We start from the raw sequence: 17701 nt of genomic DNA, 5'->3' as shown, positions 1-17701 counted from the left end.
ACAGCAACGTCCACATCCGTCGACAGCCCACAAGGCAGTTAAAGCCCTGCTGTGTTTCCTGAGAAAGGCGGCCTTGTGTGAACGCCTCTGACATGCATGCGGTGGAGTTCTACACGCTGCAGTGAAATTGCTGTCAGTCTCTCTTTTTTCCCTTCTCTTCCCTCTTTCTCATATTTCTTGTCTTCTTCCCTAATCCCCCAGTGTAGGGTAGCCAACTGGATGTCTTTCTGGTTAACCTCCCTGTCTTCTCCCTTTTGTTGCTTCCTTCCTTCCTCCTTCACAACTTTTTTTGTTGAAATGCGACCCATGTAACTTAGAAGTGTGGCAGCTTGGGCTAGTTGGTATGGCATGATGATAGTTATAGCGCGAGAACAAAACTTTCGTGTCCTTCTTGTCTCTGTGTCGTCGTTTTGTTCTCGCGCTATAACTATCGACCCATGTGGCCGGAAATCAAAATACCACCTCGTGTCCCACCGTAAACTCATTATATACGTGTTGGCATGCAGTGGCTGGCCACAGCAATAAATAATAGTCGCCAAAGAGAAAGAAAGAGAGAGAGAAAGAGAAAGAGAAAAAAGAGAAGGCAGGGAGGAATAATCGCCAAATATTTCGCGAAGGATGCATGGTCGTCAAACTCCCGACAGGATAACCAAAACAGCGACGAGTGACAAGCTGCTTCGATGCTTACTGAACTCAACTTCTTGCAAACTCTGAAAATAATTCAGACAGTGCACCAACCAACCGAGCAACGAATTCTTGCGAACTCGTAACCTACGATAAATATATGATGGCTGGCACCTCGGGTTTTTGTCTGCTCTTAAATATCATTCCTGGGTATGTGAGTTCGAGAGTTCACTGCATGCAGCCCTGAGAACCACGTTTCTAAAGGAATCGATATGGAGCAGTAGCTGAATTCACGGAGTTTTTGTTCGTAGGAACTGTTCTTGACTGGCCGACGCATCTCTCCACTAATATGTACGCTGCACCGAAATAACGCGGGCTTGGTAATATAATGCCCATTATGATAAGTCATAATCATCATCCTCAGCCTGACTACGCCCACCGCATTGCAAAGGCTTCTCCCATCTGTTTCGCCAATCAATCTGGTCCCGTGCTTGCAGCGGCCACATTATACAAGCAAACTTTTTGACCCCCCCCCCCCCCCCCTGATTTGCCAACCCAACTTTCTGTCTCCCCCTCATAAGGTCCGTTTTGGGAATACAAGGCCGAGGTTCGTTCAACTTTTCTTTAGCGTGAACTGTTTCTTGCTCTTCCCTCATCAGTGCCGTCACTATTAGCGGTTACCAAGAACCTCTCCACTTATTTGACGCTCACAGGTTAAAACAGTTCACACTAACAGGCATTGTCAAACCGTAATGACATGTCTTAAGTGCCTCCTCTCGTCATTTCCTGCACACTTGTCTCTGATGGCCTTGTCACGTCACGCGACATTGTTCCTTAAACGACGTGACGCCAACTGGCCCCCGCCAGCGAGCCTTCCTTCCAAAAAGTTTACCCACCAAACAGACACCCCTCCGATGTTTTTCGCGCCTGCTGTAACTACTGTTGCCGTCCACGTTTGTTCCCGTCCGAACGAAGCGCACGCGTGACTTCGCAGGTGCGGTCATCCGTCTCTGGTATCGACCTCGGTCAACAGATGTGCGCGCGCCCGAACCAGCGGCTTCGGCCATTCTGGCGCGCGGTCACGGCTGCCGTTTCTCCACTGCAACGGCCAAAGAACGGATTAGCGGCGCGCGAAGAAAAGGCATGCCGCACGCTGGGTGACCGTCGTTTCGACTCAAGAACGAGCGTCCGAGACCCGTGAGCAAACACTGCAGACGTGGAAGCGACTCCCCCGCAGAAAAGGGAAAGGCAGTCAGGGAAGGCTGTCTCCAAAGGAGGGCTACCGAGTTTGCTCTCAGATGCGAAGGAAACAGAGGGGGTCAAACCCTTTCTTTTCGTTTCGCCTCGATCTTATACATACGCCGAGTCTCCGTCGCTCGGGTGTGAGAAGAATTTAAGCCGACTTGAAAAACGGAGCTTTCCGCGGGGACGTCGCATACGGCAGGGCTTTTTCCAACTGACCTTTCGGTGCGGTGACTCGCGTTACGAGAGCACGAAGTGAGGGCATTTCGCGTCATGTTTTGACTTTCGGCACTGTGGCGAAGGCGGTCTGTTGTTGATTTAGGGCCTGCCCGGTTGATTCACGCCGAAGCGGATAATCCACTGTATGGGCCGGATAATCCACAAAGGGTGCCCGAACTATTCGCAAGCCTGAACTGTTTCTTTGGACCTGGCCGATGCTTTCCTCTTAAAGCGAGATGGAGAAAGAAAGAAAGGGTGCGAGCGCCGCTCAAAGGATTGACCACTCGTCGCACTAAGTCTCGGATTCGAACCCTCCTCCCGACACAGTGTCGGGGTTCTTTCGCTTAACCGGCGCAATGTATTCAACGAGGAGGTACGCTCACGGTAGTCCACTCCCCTGCTTTTCTGAGAATACAACACGAAAAGGATCTGAGCCCTGCTCCTTAAATGTTTTATACATTTCGTGACTTGTGGCCGTGGACGCGCTTATGCGTTGCTTTTGCTTTGTGTGCCCTAAAGGAAGAATGTGTTAGCCACCCCGCTTCGGCAGAAATACCCTTTGTTCCTTAAATTCATCCTCACGTTCCTGGTTCATTGAGCACTCTAAGCGTTCTCTTTGGAGACGAATCACGATCCTGTAGCATCGTCCATCAAGAAGTGCGGGCCCGTCAGCGATGGTGCTTGTATAGTCTTCGCGGTTCCGAAGCCGGGGCTGCATTCACGAAAGCTGTTCACGTTAAAAAAATTGTCATAAGAGAATATTTCAGCCAATTACTATGTGAGACGTATCGTTATCAAAACCGGAAAACACACTTGCGAAACAGAAGTTTTGTTAATACGGCCCCAGATCCGCGAGAACGTTAGGCATGTGCCTAGCAGGGGGGAAAAAAAACTGCTTCTCGTTTTCCAGAAGTTCAAATCAAACGTGCTCAAACCATGAGGGCCGTGACTGTATAATTCGGTCAACTCGTTTGATTTCACGTTCTTTCTGTCTTTAGATAGTTAACACCACTATTCGTGCAGGGTCATTGCCTCGATAGTACGAATGATGCACTGAGAATAAAAGAAACGAAGCGATACCAAATACAATGGTTTTATCCAGAATACCTTTCAATTCGTTGCCACTTGAGCATTGTGCCATCGGGAATATCGCGCCATCTCTTCATCAGCCACGTCTTTGAATACACCATGGAACGAGATTACATAATGGACGTTGAGACAGATGACGTATTCTTCCGGACCCCTCCACTACGGCGTCTCTCATAATCATATGGTGGCTTTGGGACGTTAAACCCTACATATCAATCAATCAGATTACCTATTCGAATAATCCGTGACATTTGCGTGTAAAAACAAGTACGGGGATCTGATAAACTGTTGCTAGTATAACCATTCTTGGTAGAGCTGTCGTATGCATTCCAATTTTAAGTGTGACACGAAGTTACGCTGTTTTTTTTTTGCTTTTCATTAACCTTGTCAAATGACTACTGTTGTACACAAAGTAGTATTTCACCTGACGGACTCCCAACACATTGTAACAAAACGTTGCTTGATTGATTGATTCATCGACTGGTTAGCTTGCCGATTGGTCAATTGATTGATTGATTGATTGATTGATTGATTGATTGATTGATTGATTGATTGATTGATTGATTGATTGATTGATTGATTGATTGATTGATTGATTGAACATTCTTATATTCATGTTTAGGCACTCTCCTTGTGTGGTGAGAAGAGTGAAGAGCAATACTGCTAAGCAACTGTGCACGAAGGACATGTTTTACTCTTCATAGACGAGCTTTACGACGGCATGTTTCTACTGCGGATGTTTCATACCTTCCTGCGACAACTGGCGCGCAGTGGTCCGATCGAAATTCTGTTTGCAAACACAGGAATTACGCTCACTTCAAAGCCTTCACGGGCACCCCGGCTGGGCAGGTCGGTTCTGTTTGCGTGGATCGAGGCCGCAACACTGTCGTTCGCCAGTTGCCGCGAGCCGGACAAACATGACACACCTGCGACGGTTTGGCTTGACCGCTCGGATCATCTTTCGCGCAGCCATTGTATAGCACGTGCTTTACACGCTACACTTTCATGCTACATATATATTTTGTTCTTTGCTGGGCACGCGTGGGAAAGGTGGCTATGTAACTATACGTGAACGGGCAACCCAGTGAGGGTGCGCTGTTTGTCCGTGAGCGAGACTTTTCGCTTTCGCCGTTTACATTCTTCGCGCGTCGGCACATATATATACGGGCGGGCTTACAAAGCGGCTTTTGGCAACGTGAATGAGCATAGCATGGATATGGGTCAACGTGGGACAAGGGGAAGAGGAAAGTCGTTCTCGAGAAGCCGGCGTCGGTGTTCTTGCTTGTCTGCGTCCGTTTGTCCATTCAGTTTATCGGCCGAGCCCTTGCTTTGGTATTTCACTGGGACACGTGGTCTACAAGCTGAGCGTGCGAAAGCGAGCACGCGCATGCACGTGTTTTGCACTCTCTTGTATCATGCTTGCTTTTTGTCTTTCTTTCTTTCCTTCCTTCCTTCCTTCCTTCCTTCTTTCTTTTTTTCTTTCTTTCTTCTTTCCTTTCTTTATTTCTTTCTTTCTTTCGCTTCTTTCTTTCTAGCCCGATTGTGTGGCCTACATTTACTAGGTTGGCGAGGCGTGGCCCCGGAAGTCTGACAAGCCTCTGTTGGTGTACTTATACACACCAACTGAAAATGATCTCGATCCGCAACGTTGAATCAATGTTGAACGAAATCATTGCTCGCCTCCATACAGGAATAACAGTCATCAAGCAGTTCGATAGCACGCAAATTTTCGAAGCTACGACGCTCTCGTTCTGGTTTTTGTTACCATGGACTTGCAGCATCGTTCTAGTCTATCTCTACAAAGAAGAGATAGACGGAAATAACGGTTAAGTGAAAGGATGGCTAACCAGAAGAAAATTGTCTCGTTTGCTACTTTGCGTTGGGGAAGTTGTAAGGGGGCACATAAAGGTAAGGAAGAAAGAAAGCGAAATGGTTAAAGATATATTTAAAAAAAAATCATCGCCGATGCACTCCGTACAAACGGTTAACCAGTGAAAGCTGAAGCGTTCGGCCCCGGTGTTTAGCAGTGGGTTCAACCCGACGCTGCACTGAAGCCTTTCACAATTATTGGCTACATGTTCGTGCTTCTTAATCAGATTAGACACCCGTTTTGCTTGGGGTTACTACAGTGTTTATTTCACAAGCCGCACGTTGTGCCTCGCATGATAACGGTCACGGAGAAGCCTAATGAGCGGCTAAATACGTTTGGCATTGCGTTAATCACGGGGGTTATTCTCGAACCACAGGCGGTCATAGACAATGCAGCCGAAAACAAAATGCCACTGGAGAAACTGCCGCCGAAAGCGGGCTCCCGCAATCATCACATTGACGCTGCAACGACGTGTTCTTGCAAGCACTGGACAACGCGAGCTAACTCACAGCGCTGCTAATGGCGCGCCTGCTTGGGTACGACGCTGCGAACGATGTAACTGATAACACAGTCAATGGAAACCGCTCATGACAGTGCTGCCAGATGGTTTTTAGTTTCTGCTAGCAATATACAAATTTTGCCGTAAAACGCAGTGCACGGTGTATCATAGCAGGGAAATAAATTAAGGACAGGAAAAGCACGGGAGATCAACCTGTGGAGTGCTTGGTTGGCTACTAAACAGTGGGTGTAAAAAGGGGGGCGGGGGCTGCATAGACTGAAAGCTGAAGACAGTGAGTTGTGTTGAAATACGTGGCGCAAGGTTGCAATGAGAAGAACGAGAAGAGGCGCTCTTTCTGTCTCTTCTCGTTCTTCTCATTTCAACTTAATATGTACCAACTAGCCCAACATAACGTACTGAAGACAGTGAGCCCTGCACGCACCCACAGGGGTCGGTCGCTGATGCCAGAGTTCATACGATTACCAACCATCCCGGATGTTGCGGGATTGTCCCGACCGTTTCCATGCGCCGATCCGAGTCCACCGCCGTCCCTGTCGGGACAGCTATATGTCCCGGATTTGTACCGGACCATACAGTCGCGAATTTGTATTTAATGCTATGCACGCCCGACAGTGCTCGTCACGCTACCAACATGAAGTTCGCATCCCATGCACGAAGCAATGGTGCGGCGTCCAGTGGAGGCTGCGAGGGGCTTTGATCCCCTCAGCTGAATGTCCGGGTGAAGCTCGACAACGTTTACGAGCACATTGTTCAGCAAGCGGAAGGAATGGTCAGAACTGTTGCGAGCAGCTCGTGGCGAGCGGAAGTAAAAACAATGAGAGAGAGAGAGAAATATTTAAAAGGAAGAGACAGGGAGGTTAACCTAGATGAACTGGTTCGCTACCCTGTACGGGGGTGGGGAAAAGGGTCGGAAAGAGTATAGATATAAAGAGATAAAAAATAAATTACAAAAAAACACATGCGCACACATTCAGGGAGTGCTGATCAGCAAAAACAATGAAAGAAAAATAGAGCTGTAAATAAAACTATTTTCGCTGGCTCCTTATGTGTTAGTATACCCCCTCCTCCCCGTCCAGACTTCTTTCATTCGTTGAAGAGTTGGTTACATAGGTGTATCAAGGACAGAAGCCAAAGAATTCCAGGTTCAGAGAGCGCTATTCTATAAAATCTACTCGACTCTAGGATAGCGTTCGTTGGACGTCGTATCGAACGAAAGAGCACAACATAAACTCGGTTTCTTTAGTCACCCATATGCGTCGACCGTCGGTGTATCGGACAGTCCACGGCGGACGCATGTGTTTGTAGATGTCAAATCAAGCCATGTCAGTTGGGAGAGTATTGCAGTCACGTGGGAGTTAGCACTCGGAGGCGTAAAATAAGTTCTATAGATAACGTGTAGGCATGAAATAGGATTGTAATGGGCCGCTCTTCGTATCAACAACCTGCATCTCCAGGAAAGCTCCTTTTTCTCGAAGAAGGAGGCAAACACGAAAACGAGGAGGGGTGCTAACATGGGCATTGTGGAAGCGCCGCAGCGAAGAATGACATTAAAGCTGTCACTCACTTCGAAAATACCGCTTAAATTTTCAATGGCATTAGGTCTAAATGCGGGAACATCACGAGTAAGAGCTATACACCATTCTCACGAAGGGAACTTTTGTTTTCTTACGTACTCCCTAAAGTGAGAGAGAGAGAAGCACGGAAAGGCAGGGAGTTTAACCAGACGCGCGTCCAGTCTGCTGTCCCGGCTATAAGACTGAGAATAAGGTATACTATAGCGTCCCATAGTTTAACTATTGTGACATATTTCAGCTTTCCATTAAGTATATCTATCTACGGCAACACTATACCCGTATGAACCTTCCGCTTTGCGCGAGTTTAAAGTCGAAATTTCCGAAGCCCTCCACTACGGCGCCTCTCATAATCATATGGTGGTTCTGGGACGTTAAACCCCAACAACTATTGTTATTAATATTTGTGCGAGACACTTGCACCGAAAATTTCTCAACGTTGCCCTTTCTGCCCTGCCATGCATCCCAGCCGACACGCTTGAAACTGCAAATCGCTCAGTGACGCAGAAGCTTCTGCATGGCTAGCGCACAGATATCAACGTGACTAAGCGACGAACATTTTTGTCACAACGCGCATTGAAATCACTTTGTCACGCCGCAATAGAACGTCTCGGAGCGTTCGCGAAAGACCGCGATGCTTTTCTGGACACTGCCAAATGGCAACATATTGTCAGAGTCCTTGACGGTGGCATTTTAAGCTAATCACAGAAGCCATAGCAGCTCTCTGTGGGAATCAGAATTCAGGAGATCACGAATTTGACATTACTGAATTCCACAGCATCACTAAAGAGTGTCCCAGGTGTCCACGTATGCGTGGGCAGTCAACACCACCTAGATTTTTTAAGGCCCCTCCACGAATTCTCCTTTGACGCGTGACGTCACCACACTACGACGGCGGGAGCAACCGGTGCGGTAGCGCCATCTGACGGCAGCGGCTGCCGTTCCTGCTCGAGCGGCAGCCAGCCGCCGTTCATGCTGATTACTGTGAGCCATGGTTTCGTAGACAAAATGAAAAATACTTAATTTAACTCTTTTAGAAAATAAAAAAATATAAAAAAGTGAGAAGTATTTTGTTTTATTTTTTTTAAACTGTGTAATTTTTAAAAGTTAAATTGAGTAGTTTTTTTGTAATCTTTCGAAAGAAGCATTTCAGAAAGGGCATCACTATTGCTGTAAACATGACCATCGTCGTGTTTTTCTTTTCATTTGAGTGCTTTGTTTGCACCGTGGCACGTGCGTTTCATATGCATTACGTGCTGTTTCTCCGTTCTTTCCTTGCCATTTGCTGAAGCTTTGTTGACGGCCGTGATTACTTGAAGGGAACTACTGGACAACGTCCGAGAAAGTGATGTGTGCCTGTGTGACAGTTACTGAGTGATTTGTGAAAATGCCTGGGCACTGTTGTGTTCCCGGCTGCCGCGGGAATTACGACGGAGAAAAGACTGTGCGAGTCTTCACTTTCCCAGCTGATGCCGACAGAAGCAGGAGGTGGTTGAAAGCCATTCCGCGTGCCGACTTTGAACCCGGAAAGCGCTCAGTGGTAAGTCTAAAACGCGTGATATTTATTGCGCGACGTTTTTGTGGTGACGTATTGAACTATGCTAGTTTTAAGTTATGAATTTGCTGTTTCGCTCATGAAATTAACTGTCTTAATAACGCTAACATTATTTGGGTTTGGTTTTACAGGTCTGCGAGCGGCACTTTAGAGAGTCAGACATTCTGACTTCCTCTAAGTATGTGGACTCAAAAACCGGCAAAGTCGTCGAGGCAAAACTGAAGATCGCTCGACTCAGCTCCGACGCCGTTCCCAGTGTATTCCCGAACTGTCCAGCGTACCTTTCCGCGCCCGCCGCTACGTCGCGAGAGGCGCCCGCTGAGAAAAGGATGCGCCTTGAAGCAGCCTCTTTACGAGAAGCCATCGCCAATTCACTTGAGACACATGAGGAGGAGGAGGAAACAAAGCACAAGTTTGACACCTTCCAGGCTCTACTGGAATGCCTTCCTCAAATGAAGCTTTCGAACTTTTGGAGTGTTATTTCTAGACCTGCGTGCATTCATTTTCTGAATCTTGCTCTTGAAGACGCCCCTCGTGTTTTGCTGTCAATAACGGTCTTAGAGGATCTCACGGTGAAAGTTCATTGCCAAGATGTGCAGCTTACTACGATTGATGGCATTGGTGCCATCCCTCACAAAGTGAACGACATTCGTTGTTTGACACGCCTGCTAGATTCTGTAGAGTCCTTACATGGAGAACTTTCCTGTAAGCATGAAGACAAAATTGAGGGTTTGCTCAAGTTGGCATTTTCTCTGCTTGAAGATGCCTCAAACTGTGAACTGGCAGATGTTGAACGACTCAATGCCATCCGTTTTTTGAAAGAGCAAGTTTCTCTTCTTCTCGTCAGGCATAGCAAGCAATCTCGGTATTCTCCAGAGTTCCTGGTACTTTCGAGCATTTTATTTACAATTTCTCCGCATGCCTATAGATTCTTGCGCAGTACCGGTAATGTTAGGCTGCCCCATCCATCCACTATACGTCGTGTGTGTAATTCATACAATGTAAGCCCAGAAGCTGAGCAGCAAGGCGCTTCTTTTCTTTCGTATGCAAAGAAGCTGGTCACTACTATGAAAGAGCACGAAAAAATTGTTGTTCTCATGATGGATGAAATTCACCTGCAGCCTTATTTTGACTATAAGGGAGGAACGATTGTTGGTGCGGCTAGCAATAGCCCTAATGCAGCAAAAACAGCGCATGTTTTTATGATGCAAAGCCTACTTTCAAGTCAGAAGAATGTTGTGCACATACTGCCAGTAGAGCGCATCAATGCGGAGGAGCTGCACACTCTTCTGCGTAGTATCATTACTCAGTTGGAAAATGTTGGGTTGCGTATCATTGCTGTAATAACTGACAATAACTCAATCAACCGCAAAACAATGTCACTTTTTGGGGCACCGTGCAAGCTTCAGAGTGTGTATCCACACCCTGCTGACCCTGACCGTCCTCTTTTTTTCCTGATTGATCCTGTGCACTTAATGAAGTGTGTGAGGAACAACTGGCTCAATCAGCGAAACTCTGGAACATGCATGTTCTTTCCTAGCGCCACAGAATCTAGCGTACAGCCACCCATACTTACAGCGTCATTTCGTACACTTCGAGAACTATATATACACTTGAAAGAACAGGGTCAGCTCATCAAATCTGCACCGGCGCTTACGACAAAATCTCTCAATCCTTCGAATATGGAACGACAAAATGTTAAGCTCGCGCTAAAGATTTTCAACCCGTCTACAGCAGCAGCTCTTCGAGCGTGTGGGCCTAAACTTCAGCTCGAGCATGTGGCCGGCACAGCAGAGTTTTTAGAACTCATAACTAAGTGGTGGAGCATTGTTAATGTAAAAACATGCAACAAGGGCATTCGACTTCGGGATGAGCTGCAGTCACCGATTGCATCAGTGACAAGTCCACAGGTTCACTTTCTGCTGAATATAGTGGAGTGGCTAGATCTGTGGCAGTCCCTAAGATTTGACGCAGGTGTGCTCACAAGAGAGACTCACAGTGCCCTCCGTCTCACGACAGAAACCTTAGTAAAGGTTGCTGAGTATTGCCTGAATGAGCTGAACTTTGATTATGTGCTTTTAGGGAAGTTTCAGACGGACTCTTTGGAAGAGAGGTTCGGCAAATACCGCCAACTCTCCGGTGCTCAGTACCACATTTCCATCAGACAAGTGTATGAGTCTGAGCGAAAGCTTCGTCTGCAGAACGTTCTGGAGCTCCCAGAAATGGAGGCTGCAGCAGACTCGGTGGCAGTGAATAATGCTGTACTTGATGATTTTGAGATTGAAATAACGGATGAGGACTATGACGTGAAGGTGCCAAATCTCCCAGCAATCACATACGTTGCTGGCTACTGCGCCCATGCTGCATTCAAGAAGCTTTTGTGCATGGCTTGCAAAGAAAGTTTAATGCTGGATGACGACATTGAAGTTGAAGGCGGAGAGTTGATCAAGTCCATGACACGTGGTGGTCTCAAGTTTCCGCAGCCTGCCATAATAAATGCCGTTGTTACTGCGGAAATAGTTCTTGACAAACTGAGGAGCGAACAGCATGCACAGCAATTTCATGCGTTACCGAATCAAAAGGAGGCTCTCTTGGCACTCACTCATGATGCGATAAACAACAATGTTGACTTTGATGTGTGTGAAAATGGGCACAGTCCCCAGTTGGTAATGCATTATGTCCTAAGTGCAGCAGCAAACACGCTTTTGAATAACCTGTGCAAACGAAAAAATGATCAGTTGGTTGTTGAAAAGGCCGCGAGAGATAAAGAGCGAAAATTGAAGACATTGAAGAAGTGACTACTCTGCTTGTGGGTGTTGGCTTGTGACTGTTGTTCTTTTTTTATGCGAGAGTTTAGAAACTGATTTTTCATTGTATTTTCATATTCTGCATCTTTTCTTGTGTGTACTGAGAAATTTGTGGCAGCCTTCACGTATTGTATTTTCATATTCTGCATCTTTTCTTGTGTGTACTGAGAAATTTTTAGCAGCCTTCACGTATTTCATATGAGTTATTGTTGTAGCAGTTTGATAACCTTTTGCTGGCTGTTTCTTTTTCCTAAAATAAAACATGACTTGTCAAAATCGCGTGCGTGGTCCTTAAAAATTATTACGAACGTGTTTTCGTACACCTGCGCATCGATACAAAATCAGTAATGATATGCTTGAATGTTACTCGTTATACGATCAAGGAAACCAGGAGAAACATTCATTTAAACTCTGTGCAATTAAACCACGATTCTGCGACCGAGTAAAACGTTTATTGGAGCCGACTGAAAAAAAAAAAAAAAAACGTCACTGGCCCTTCCTCAGCTTCGAAAGCCTTCAGGCGCACGCGGAACTGCGTCGGAAAGCTGTGCGCACGCGCAAGCCGAACCTCCAGAGCCGTCGTAGTGCGGTGACGTCATGGAGCCGTGGAGGGGCCTTAAAAAATCTAGGTGGTGTTGGGGCAGTCCGCCACACTCGCCTCCTTTTTTTCTATCTCAGTTTTTTTTCCATCTCTCATGCAGAAGAGGCGGCGACAGGTCTTATCGCTATACGCACTCTCAGGGAACAGCCATTGGTCAAGTGACCCTGCTGCATAAGAACTAAAGCAACATAATACCTGGTCAAAGGCTGTAAAATCTATAGAGGGGCACGAAGTCCATTACCACGTCGGTCAACCGCTTCGACCTCGTTCGGACACAGGACCCGACACGAACACTAGAGCGAACCACGTATCTGTGATCCTTTTCATCCCCCCCCCCCTTTTTTTTATCGCTTTCCGTTGCAGCTCCGTTTGGGGAGAAACTCTGGGGAATCGTAGAAAGGGAGAAGTGCTCACTTGAATCGACTCCACAGCCCTGCGGTTATATAGCGTAACGCTTGCCCTTTTTGAAACGTTCCGCGTAAAGAAACGGCAGCGTAATTTTATTACCCATCTACCCTCTTTTTTTTTTTCAACACTGTAGAAACGAGTGCGCAAGGGGCAGGGGTTCATAAAAAATATAGCGTCGCTATAGAGAGTTCTAGAATACGAACACTTTCGACGCGTACGCGGGAAGCGGTCATAAAACGGAGCTAAAAAACCCTAAGACCCGAAATCAATGCAGCTTTTGCATTTCCAAACCAGCTACAACCACGTAGCCCACGAGTGTAGAAGGGAGGAAAGAAAGGAGGAACGGATTGGCCGTAAAAAAGAACAATAAGTCGAGAAGCAGGCGCGCAAATCACGTGCTTTATTTAGAGTGTCCAAACAAACAAAGCGCAAACGAAAAACCCGTCTCACGCAGCAATGAAAGTTATAACGCGTGGGACTCCATAATAGACGCGGGACTTGTTAATTTTACGAGTGGTGCTGAAGCGAATCCATCAAGGAGCGCCGAGATGCCCCCTGCATGTGCACGTGCTTCTGACGTCGCCCAGTCTTTTATAAACCTCGCCTCAACGTCCGACCATCTCCTACGTGCTTGCCTACACACATACGGGCTCCGTATTGTATGGCGAAGAGAGTTGGATGACAAAAGCAGGCTCGGGGGCAGCTGCTCAGTTTTATGATTGAAGCGTTGCCGCATTGGTCGACTACCACGGGTACCTATAGGATATAATACGCTTTGGTTGATACTTTTACGACAGGGGAGTGAGCTCCTGTGTAGAACTGTCCGTACTACATGAGCGGACCGGGTCCACTTCTGGTCAGCATCGGTCAAGCATGGCCTGTAACCTGCGCAATGGCCGTGTTCCACAGGGACGACAATGTCCACGCGCCAATTTTATTGCGACAATTTCGGTTGATTTCGACATTTCTGAAACTCCATTCGGAGGCACGCGTGAACGAAGTTTTCTTTCATTACTTTTTCTCTTGTGTTTTCTCATTTTACAATTCTTATATTTCGCTTACTGTACGTTCTTCGTTACACATATGCTTTTTCTCGTCGCGAATGGGAGCCGAAAAAAAAAGAGAGAGAGAAGATAAATACGAGTAATGTTTTTTTTTTTTTTGTCCAGCCTGAATACGACACCATAACGTTTTCATGAGCCAACCATATACGTGAAACGAACCCTTTCGCTTTAATTCAATCCCCATAAACGGCACCACCATATATGCTCCGTCAAAGGTCCCATCGATACGGGAGCCAAGAAGCGAGGAGTTATAGTATACGGGAATACGGGAGGAGGGACGGAGGGGAATCCTTAAAGCACGCTTAAATCCTTTCTCTATAACGCTTCATTTTTATTCCGATAACCGTCACTGAATCGAAAGGCTGTTCAACGAGGACAGCAGCACTCACTCGCGGCCACGGCCAAGACTGCAAGAAGGCAGTTGGGGCGCCATAAAACTTCTCTGCATGCGCGCGGTTGCACGGCTATACGGCGCGTTTATAACTTCCGTCACGGAATTTGCATTTTCCGCGAATAAAAATGCCCGCGCGTCAACGCTACCCACGTGCAAGAGCGACGAAGTATGCAAGTACGTTCGGGGATCGAAAGGAGTGTTCTTCTAACGATGCGGCGGCCTTCGGTGGGTACGCTCGAGCTCAAGGCTCGAGCCATATAGTCGTCAAGCGCATAAATGTAGCGGTGCCTGTGGGTTAGGAGGCCAGGAGGACTGGGGGTCTTCCTTCTCTTTTTCTTTACTTAGTTTGTTGACGCGTCAAACTCGCTTCTCAGCTCCCACAAGGCGAAGTCGAGCCGCACGTCGTTAACCGTATAAAGTGTGGTCGCAAGTGCCCCCTCTTCCCTATTCTCGGCCCTTTCTCCCCCGAGATTTTCACCCGTCGGTACGAAACCCCGAAAAAGGTGCAAACACCGCGCATACCTCAAGCATACGGTTGCCCGCTTTCCGATCACCCCATAAGCGCGAGCCCGTTTTACGACTGGGAATATCGTATTATTAAAATCCATTAATGACAACTCGGACTAAAAACGAGCCTCCGCGCGAACGGCGTGATGCGTTGCGTCCTGGCGGCACCCGCTGCCGCGGTCGTAAAACCGACGACGCCGTCCGAAGGGATCGTTCATTTTTACTCCCTTTCATACCTGGCGTCTCCTTTCTTCGTATACGACTTCGATGGAGGGAGCGCGGGAGTAAAGTGTACACGGACCACCGGCTTCGCGCCGCCGCTTCAGTATGCGCGCGTTGAGTGTACTAGATAGATATTCGAGCCAGCTGACATGTGCCACGGCGAAAGGCTTCTTCTCTCCGTCTCTCTCATCTCGTAGAATCTCGCCATAGACCCACGCGCACGAGAGAAGGCGACAGACCGACGGACATCACGCCGGAGTCAAACAGAGTGTGACCGCGGCCTGAAGAAGGTAGACGGTTTGTTTGACACGACCTGGCCTTACGGACCCCGGGTGCAATCGTATCTTAGCCGATTACGCACGGCCTTGAGATGTCGCGGCGTGCGTTTGAAAAAAAAAAAAAGGCACTCCCTCGTCACCCGGACCCGTGCGTATACTTCGGGGTTCCAACTCTTTTACGGTCGATAAACGTTTACAACCACGGATATACGGGCCGCGATGTCGACGAGCCCCAGATGCTCAGCTCACCTAGCAGTATAGAAAGGATGCCCGTGAAAGGTGGCAGCCTCTTCTTAATCCCTCATCAAACACATAAACAAGCGCCGTGTCCCAGATTCGTTTGTGAAGACGTGGCCTCTTGTCTCCGGGCACGTCTGCTCTGACTCCAAGGGACGCCGGCTGGCACGGCAGGCGAGGTTGAGAAAAACGTCGAATCTGCGTCTGGAATACGGTCAGCGTACTCGGAGGCCGAATGTTAACGACGTCCCCATATATTTGTTGTTTCAAAAACGGACGTACTCACGTAGTCGTCTGTTTAGCTATTAAAAACGGTATCTGGATCATTGTCATTGTTCATTATCATCGTGTATTCATGCACAAGAGAGGTAAAATGTCCCGATCAATAGACAAGTATATTAACAATATATGGTTCATTCAATCTTTGCCCTAAGTGTAACACGAACAGTGTGTAAAACGTACTATGGAATACCAAAAACAGCTTCGTCGGCCAAAATTTTAATCATTGCTGTAGTTTCATGTACAATCCCTAAGCACATCAAAATAGCTTCCTCCGCAGAAAAGTATTAATACCAAATATCAGTGAAAGATTTATTCTGCTAAACGACCGCAGAATCGATCGTGGGCAATCGTAACGGCAACTGTGAACTGCATACATTGGTCGCACGGCCCAAACGCCTCGATCAGCTCTTTGTCCTTTGTGCGCACAAATGTATATTGCGAAGGCTTATGTAGTGATGCGAGCGGCACAATCAAGCAGTCCGTATAACAGAGCCAATGCTTAAGCTTAACCTCCCTGCATTTCCTCTTCGTTTGTACCTCTGTCTCTCACCTCAGTTTCTATGCCGCAATTTCGAGCAGCGATTGTGCCCTATTCAAATCAAGTACTTCGTAATAGATAGTTTCAATTGCCAAATTCTTGATCACTTGAAGCAAATGTGCGTCATCAGTGCAAGGCCTCTTCAACGGGACACACGCCTTGTTATGACGTGCCCTGCTCATTAGAAATGACTGCGATGCAGCGCTTTGATCACCCAACTGTTCTTCTATTTTACCGCTGCATGTACGTGAGTTCACATTCCTAAGTCGGCAAACGTACGTTAAGTCCAAGAATGCTTCGTCAGTCCAGGAATGCTTCTTCATTCCAGCGCTCGCAGCGATGATATGCGCGAACGCGCGGACTTTGCGTGGGCCTTTCACGACTATGACCACAAACGGCTGCGGTCCAGGGAGCCATATATTCACAATGTGATTCTACCAAGTCCCTGCCTCAGCGTCTCCGATTTCTCCTCGTAAGAAGTGGACGAATCATTTAAGACTGTCGCAGCAGCAAGGGCAGACCTATACCCATCCCCTTATGTCAGAGGTCAGTGTGCAGCCGGAGAGAGAGCTTATTGAAATCTCTCATTGCACGAGTCTTTTTTCGGGCGAAGCCCGAGAAACAGGCATACGATGTTCTTTTGAATAGCAAGAATAAGATCAGCAAAAATGTTTTGATGTTGTAAGGCGCGGAGGCCTGTTAAAGTGAACGGCCTGTTAAAAGGCCAGCTTGCTCACGATTCTTCTTGTTGGTCTCCCTGGTCTCTCGTTCTTTCTTTTCTCGGCTCTGGCATAGCAGGGAACTCAAGAGAAGTTCCGAGGTTGTCCCTCAACGGGACCCCTGCTGCGCTCCATACATGCATGCGGTTACGGAGCGCTGCATAGTCAATAGAAAAGAAAAAAACGAAAGTGCACGAATAAAAGGAGGAACCGTCGACATAGCGTGACTGTCTGGCGCGTTGTTCTTTTTTCCACGACAAACCAACTAACCGCAGGTATGCGTGCGTGCGTGCGTTTTCTACGGAATTTTCCTTTCCTATCCGGACCTTCTTTCGTACGTCCCAATACTCTCGAGCAACCTAACTTACGTTTCCCGCGTGCATTCGGTAGCATGATGGGACGACGAAGTATACTTGCAGCGAAGAGACGGTGCAGGGCAGAGGTATGAGGCGAAGCTAAGAAGAAGACCACAATGGCTTGCCTGTCACCCGACCCGCCGACAGTCCCCTAAGCACACGCGCCGCATGCCGTGGTAGCGTTTTGATGCGCTCGCCGGTGGCTGCTCCCCAAAATGAACAGGGCGTAATATTACGCCACCCGTACTCGACAGGAGCCATCTTCCCGCGACCGCCGGGGATTTCTCGTGGTTTCCTTCGTGGCTATTGCCCACTATTCTCTCCTATGTCCTTTATTTAGCGTTCTTTTTTTTTTTTCGTAGTTCCTTCTCTGTAGTGTTGCTCATTCGCTCTCCTCACAACCAGAGAGAGAAGAAACATCCGTTCTGGAGTGGGCTCGGTGTGTTAAGCGCGCGACTCGTAAAAGGCGCAGGATGCGACCTCGTAGACTCGCGCTGTAAGGAAAAGGAAAAATGTGGGTAAACGAGAGATTACAGGTTCGATTATAGGCCCAGTTATGTAAGCGGAGCAGGGCGCGGCTTAGGTTACGAGGGCGGCA

The 17701-nt window shown here is 47.7% G+C and overlaps 1 protein-coding gene across 1 annotated transcript; it reads left to right on the top strand.

The window, feature by feature from the left end:
• The first annotated feature begins 8338 nt into the window (after positions 1-8338).
• LOC119173670 (DNA transposase THAP9) lies at positions 8339-11835 on the top strand. Its single transcript, XM_075889182.1, has 2 exons — positions 8339-8675; positions 8822-11835. Exons 1-2 carry the CDS (start codon positions 8523-8525, stop codon positions 11486-11488), a joined length of 2820 nt encoding a protein of 939 aa, XP_075745297.1. The 5' UTR covers positions 8339-8522; the 3' UTR covers positions 11489-11835.
• Positions 11836-17701: the final 5866 nt, after the last annotated feature.

The sequence above is a fragment of the Rhipicephalus microplus genome, chromosome 3 (genome assembly GCF_043290135.1).
Source record: "Rhipicephalus microplus isolate Deutch F79 chromosome 3, USDA_Rmic, whole genome shotgun sequence".
NCBI lineage: Eukaryota > Metazoa > Arthropoda > Arachnida > Ixodida > Ixodidae > Rhipicephalus > Rhipicephalus microplus.
Note: the sequence above shows the minus strand (reverse complement) of the source record. Positions and strands in the feature narration are given on the sequence as shown.

Excerpts from the sequence above, each read along its gene's own strand:
- LOC119173670 (XM_075889182.1), top strand. The coding sequence starts at position 8,523 with ATGCCTGGGCACTGTTGTGTTCCCGGCTGCCGCGGGAATTACGACGGA. Across the intron at positions 8,676-8,821 it reads AACCCGGAAAGCGCTCAGTG|GTCTGCGAGCGGCACTTTAG; the intron begins GTAAGTCTAAAA and ends TTGGTTTTACAG.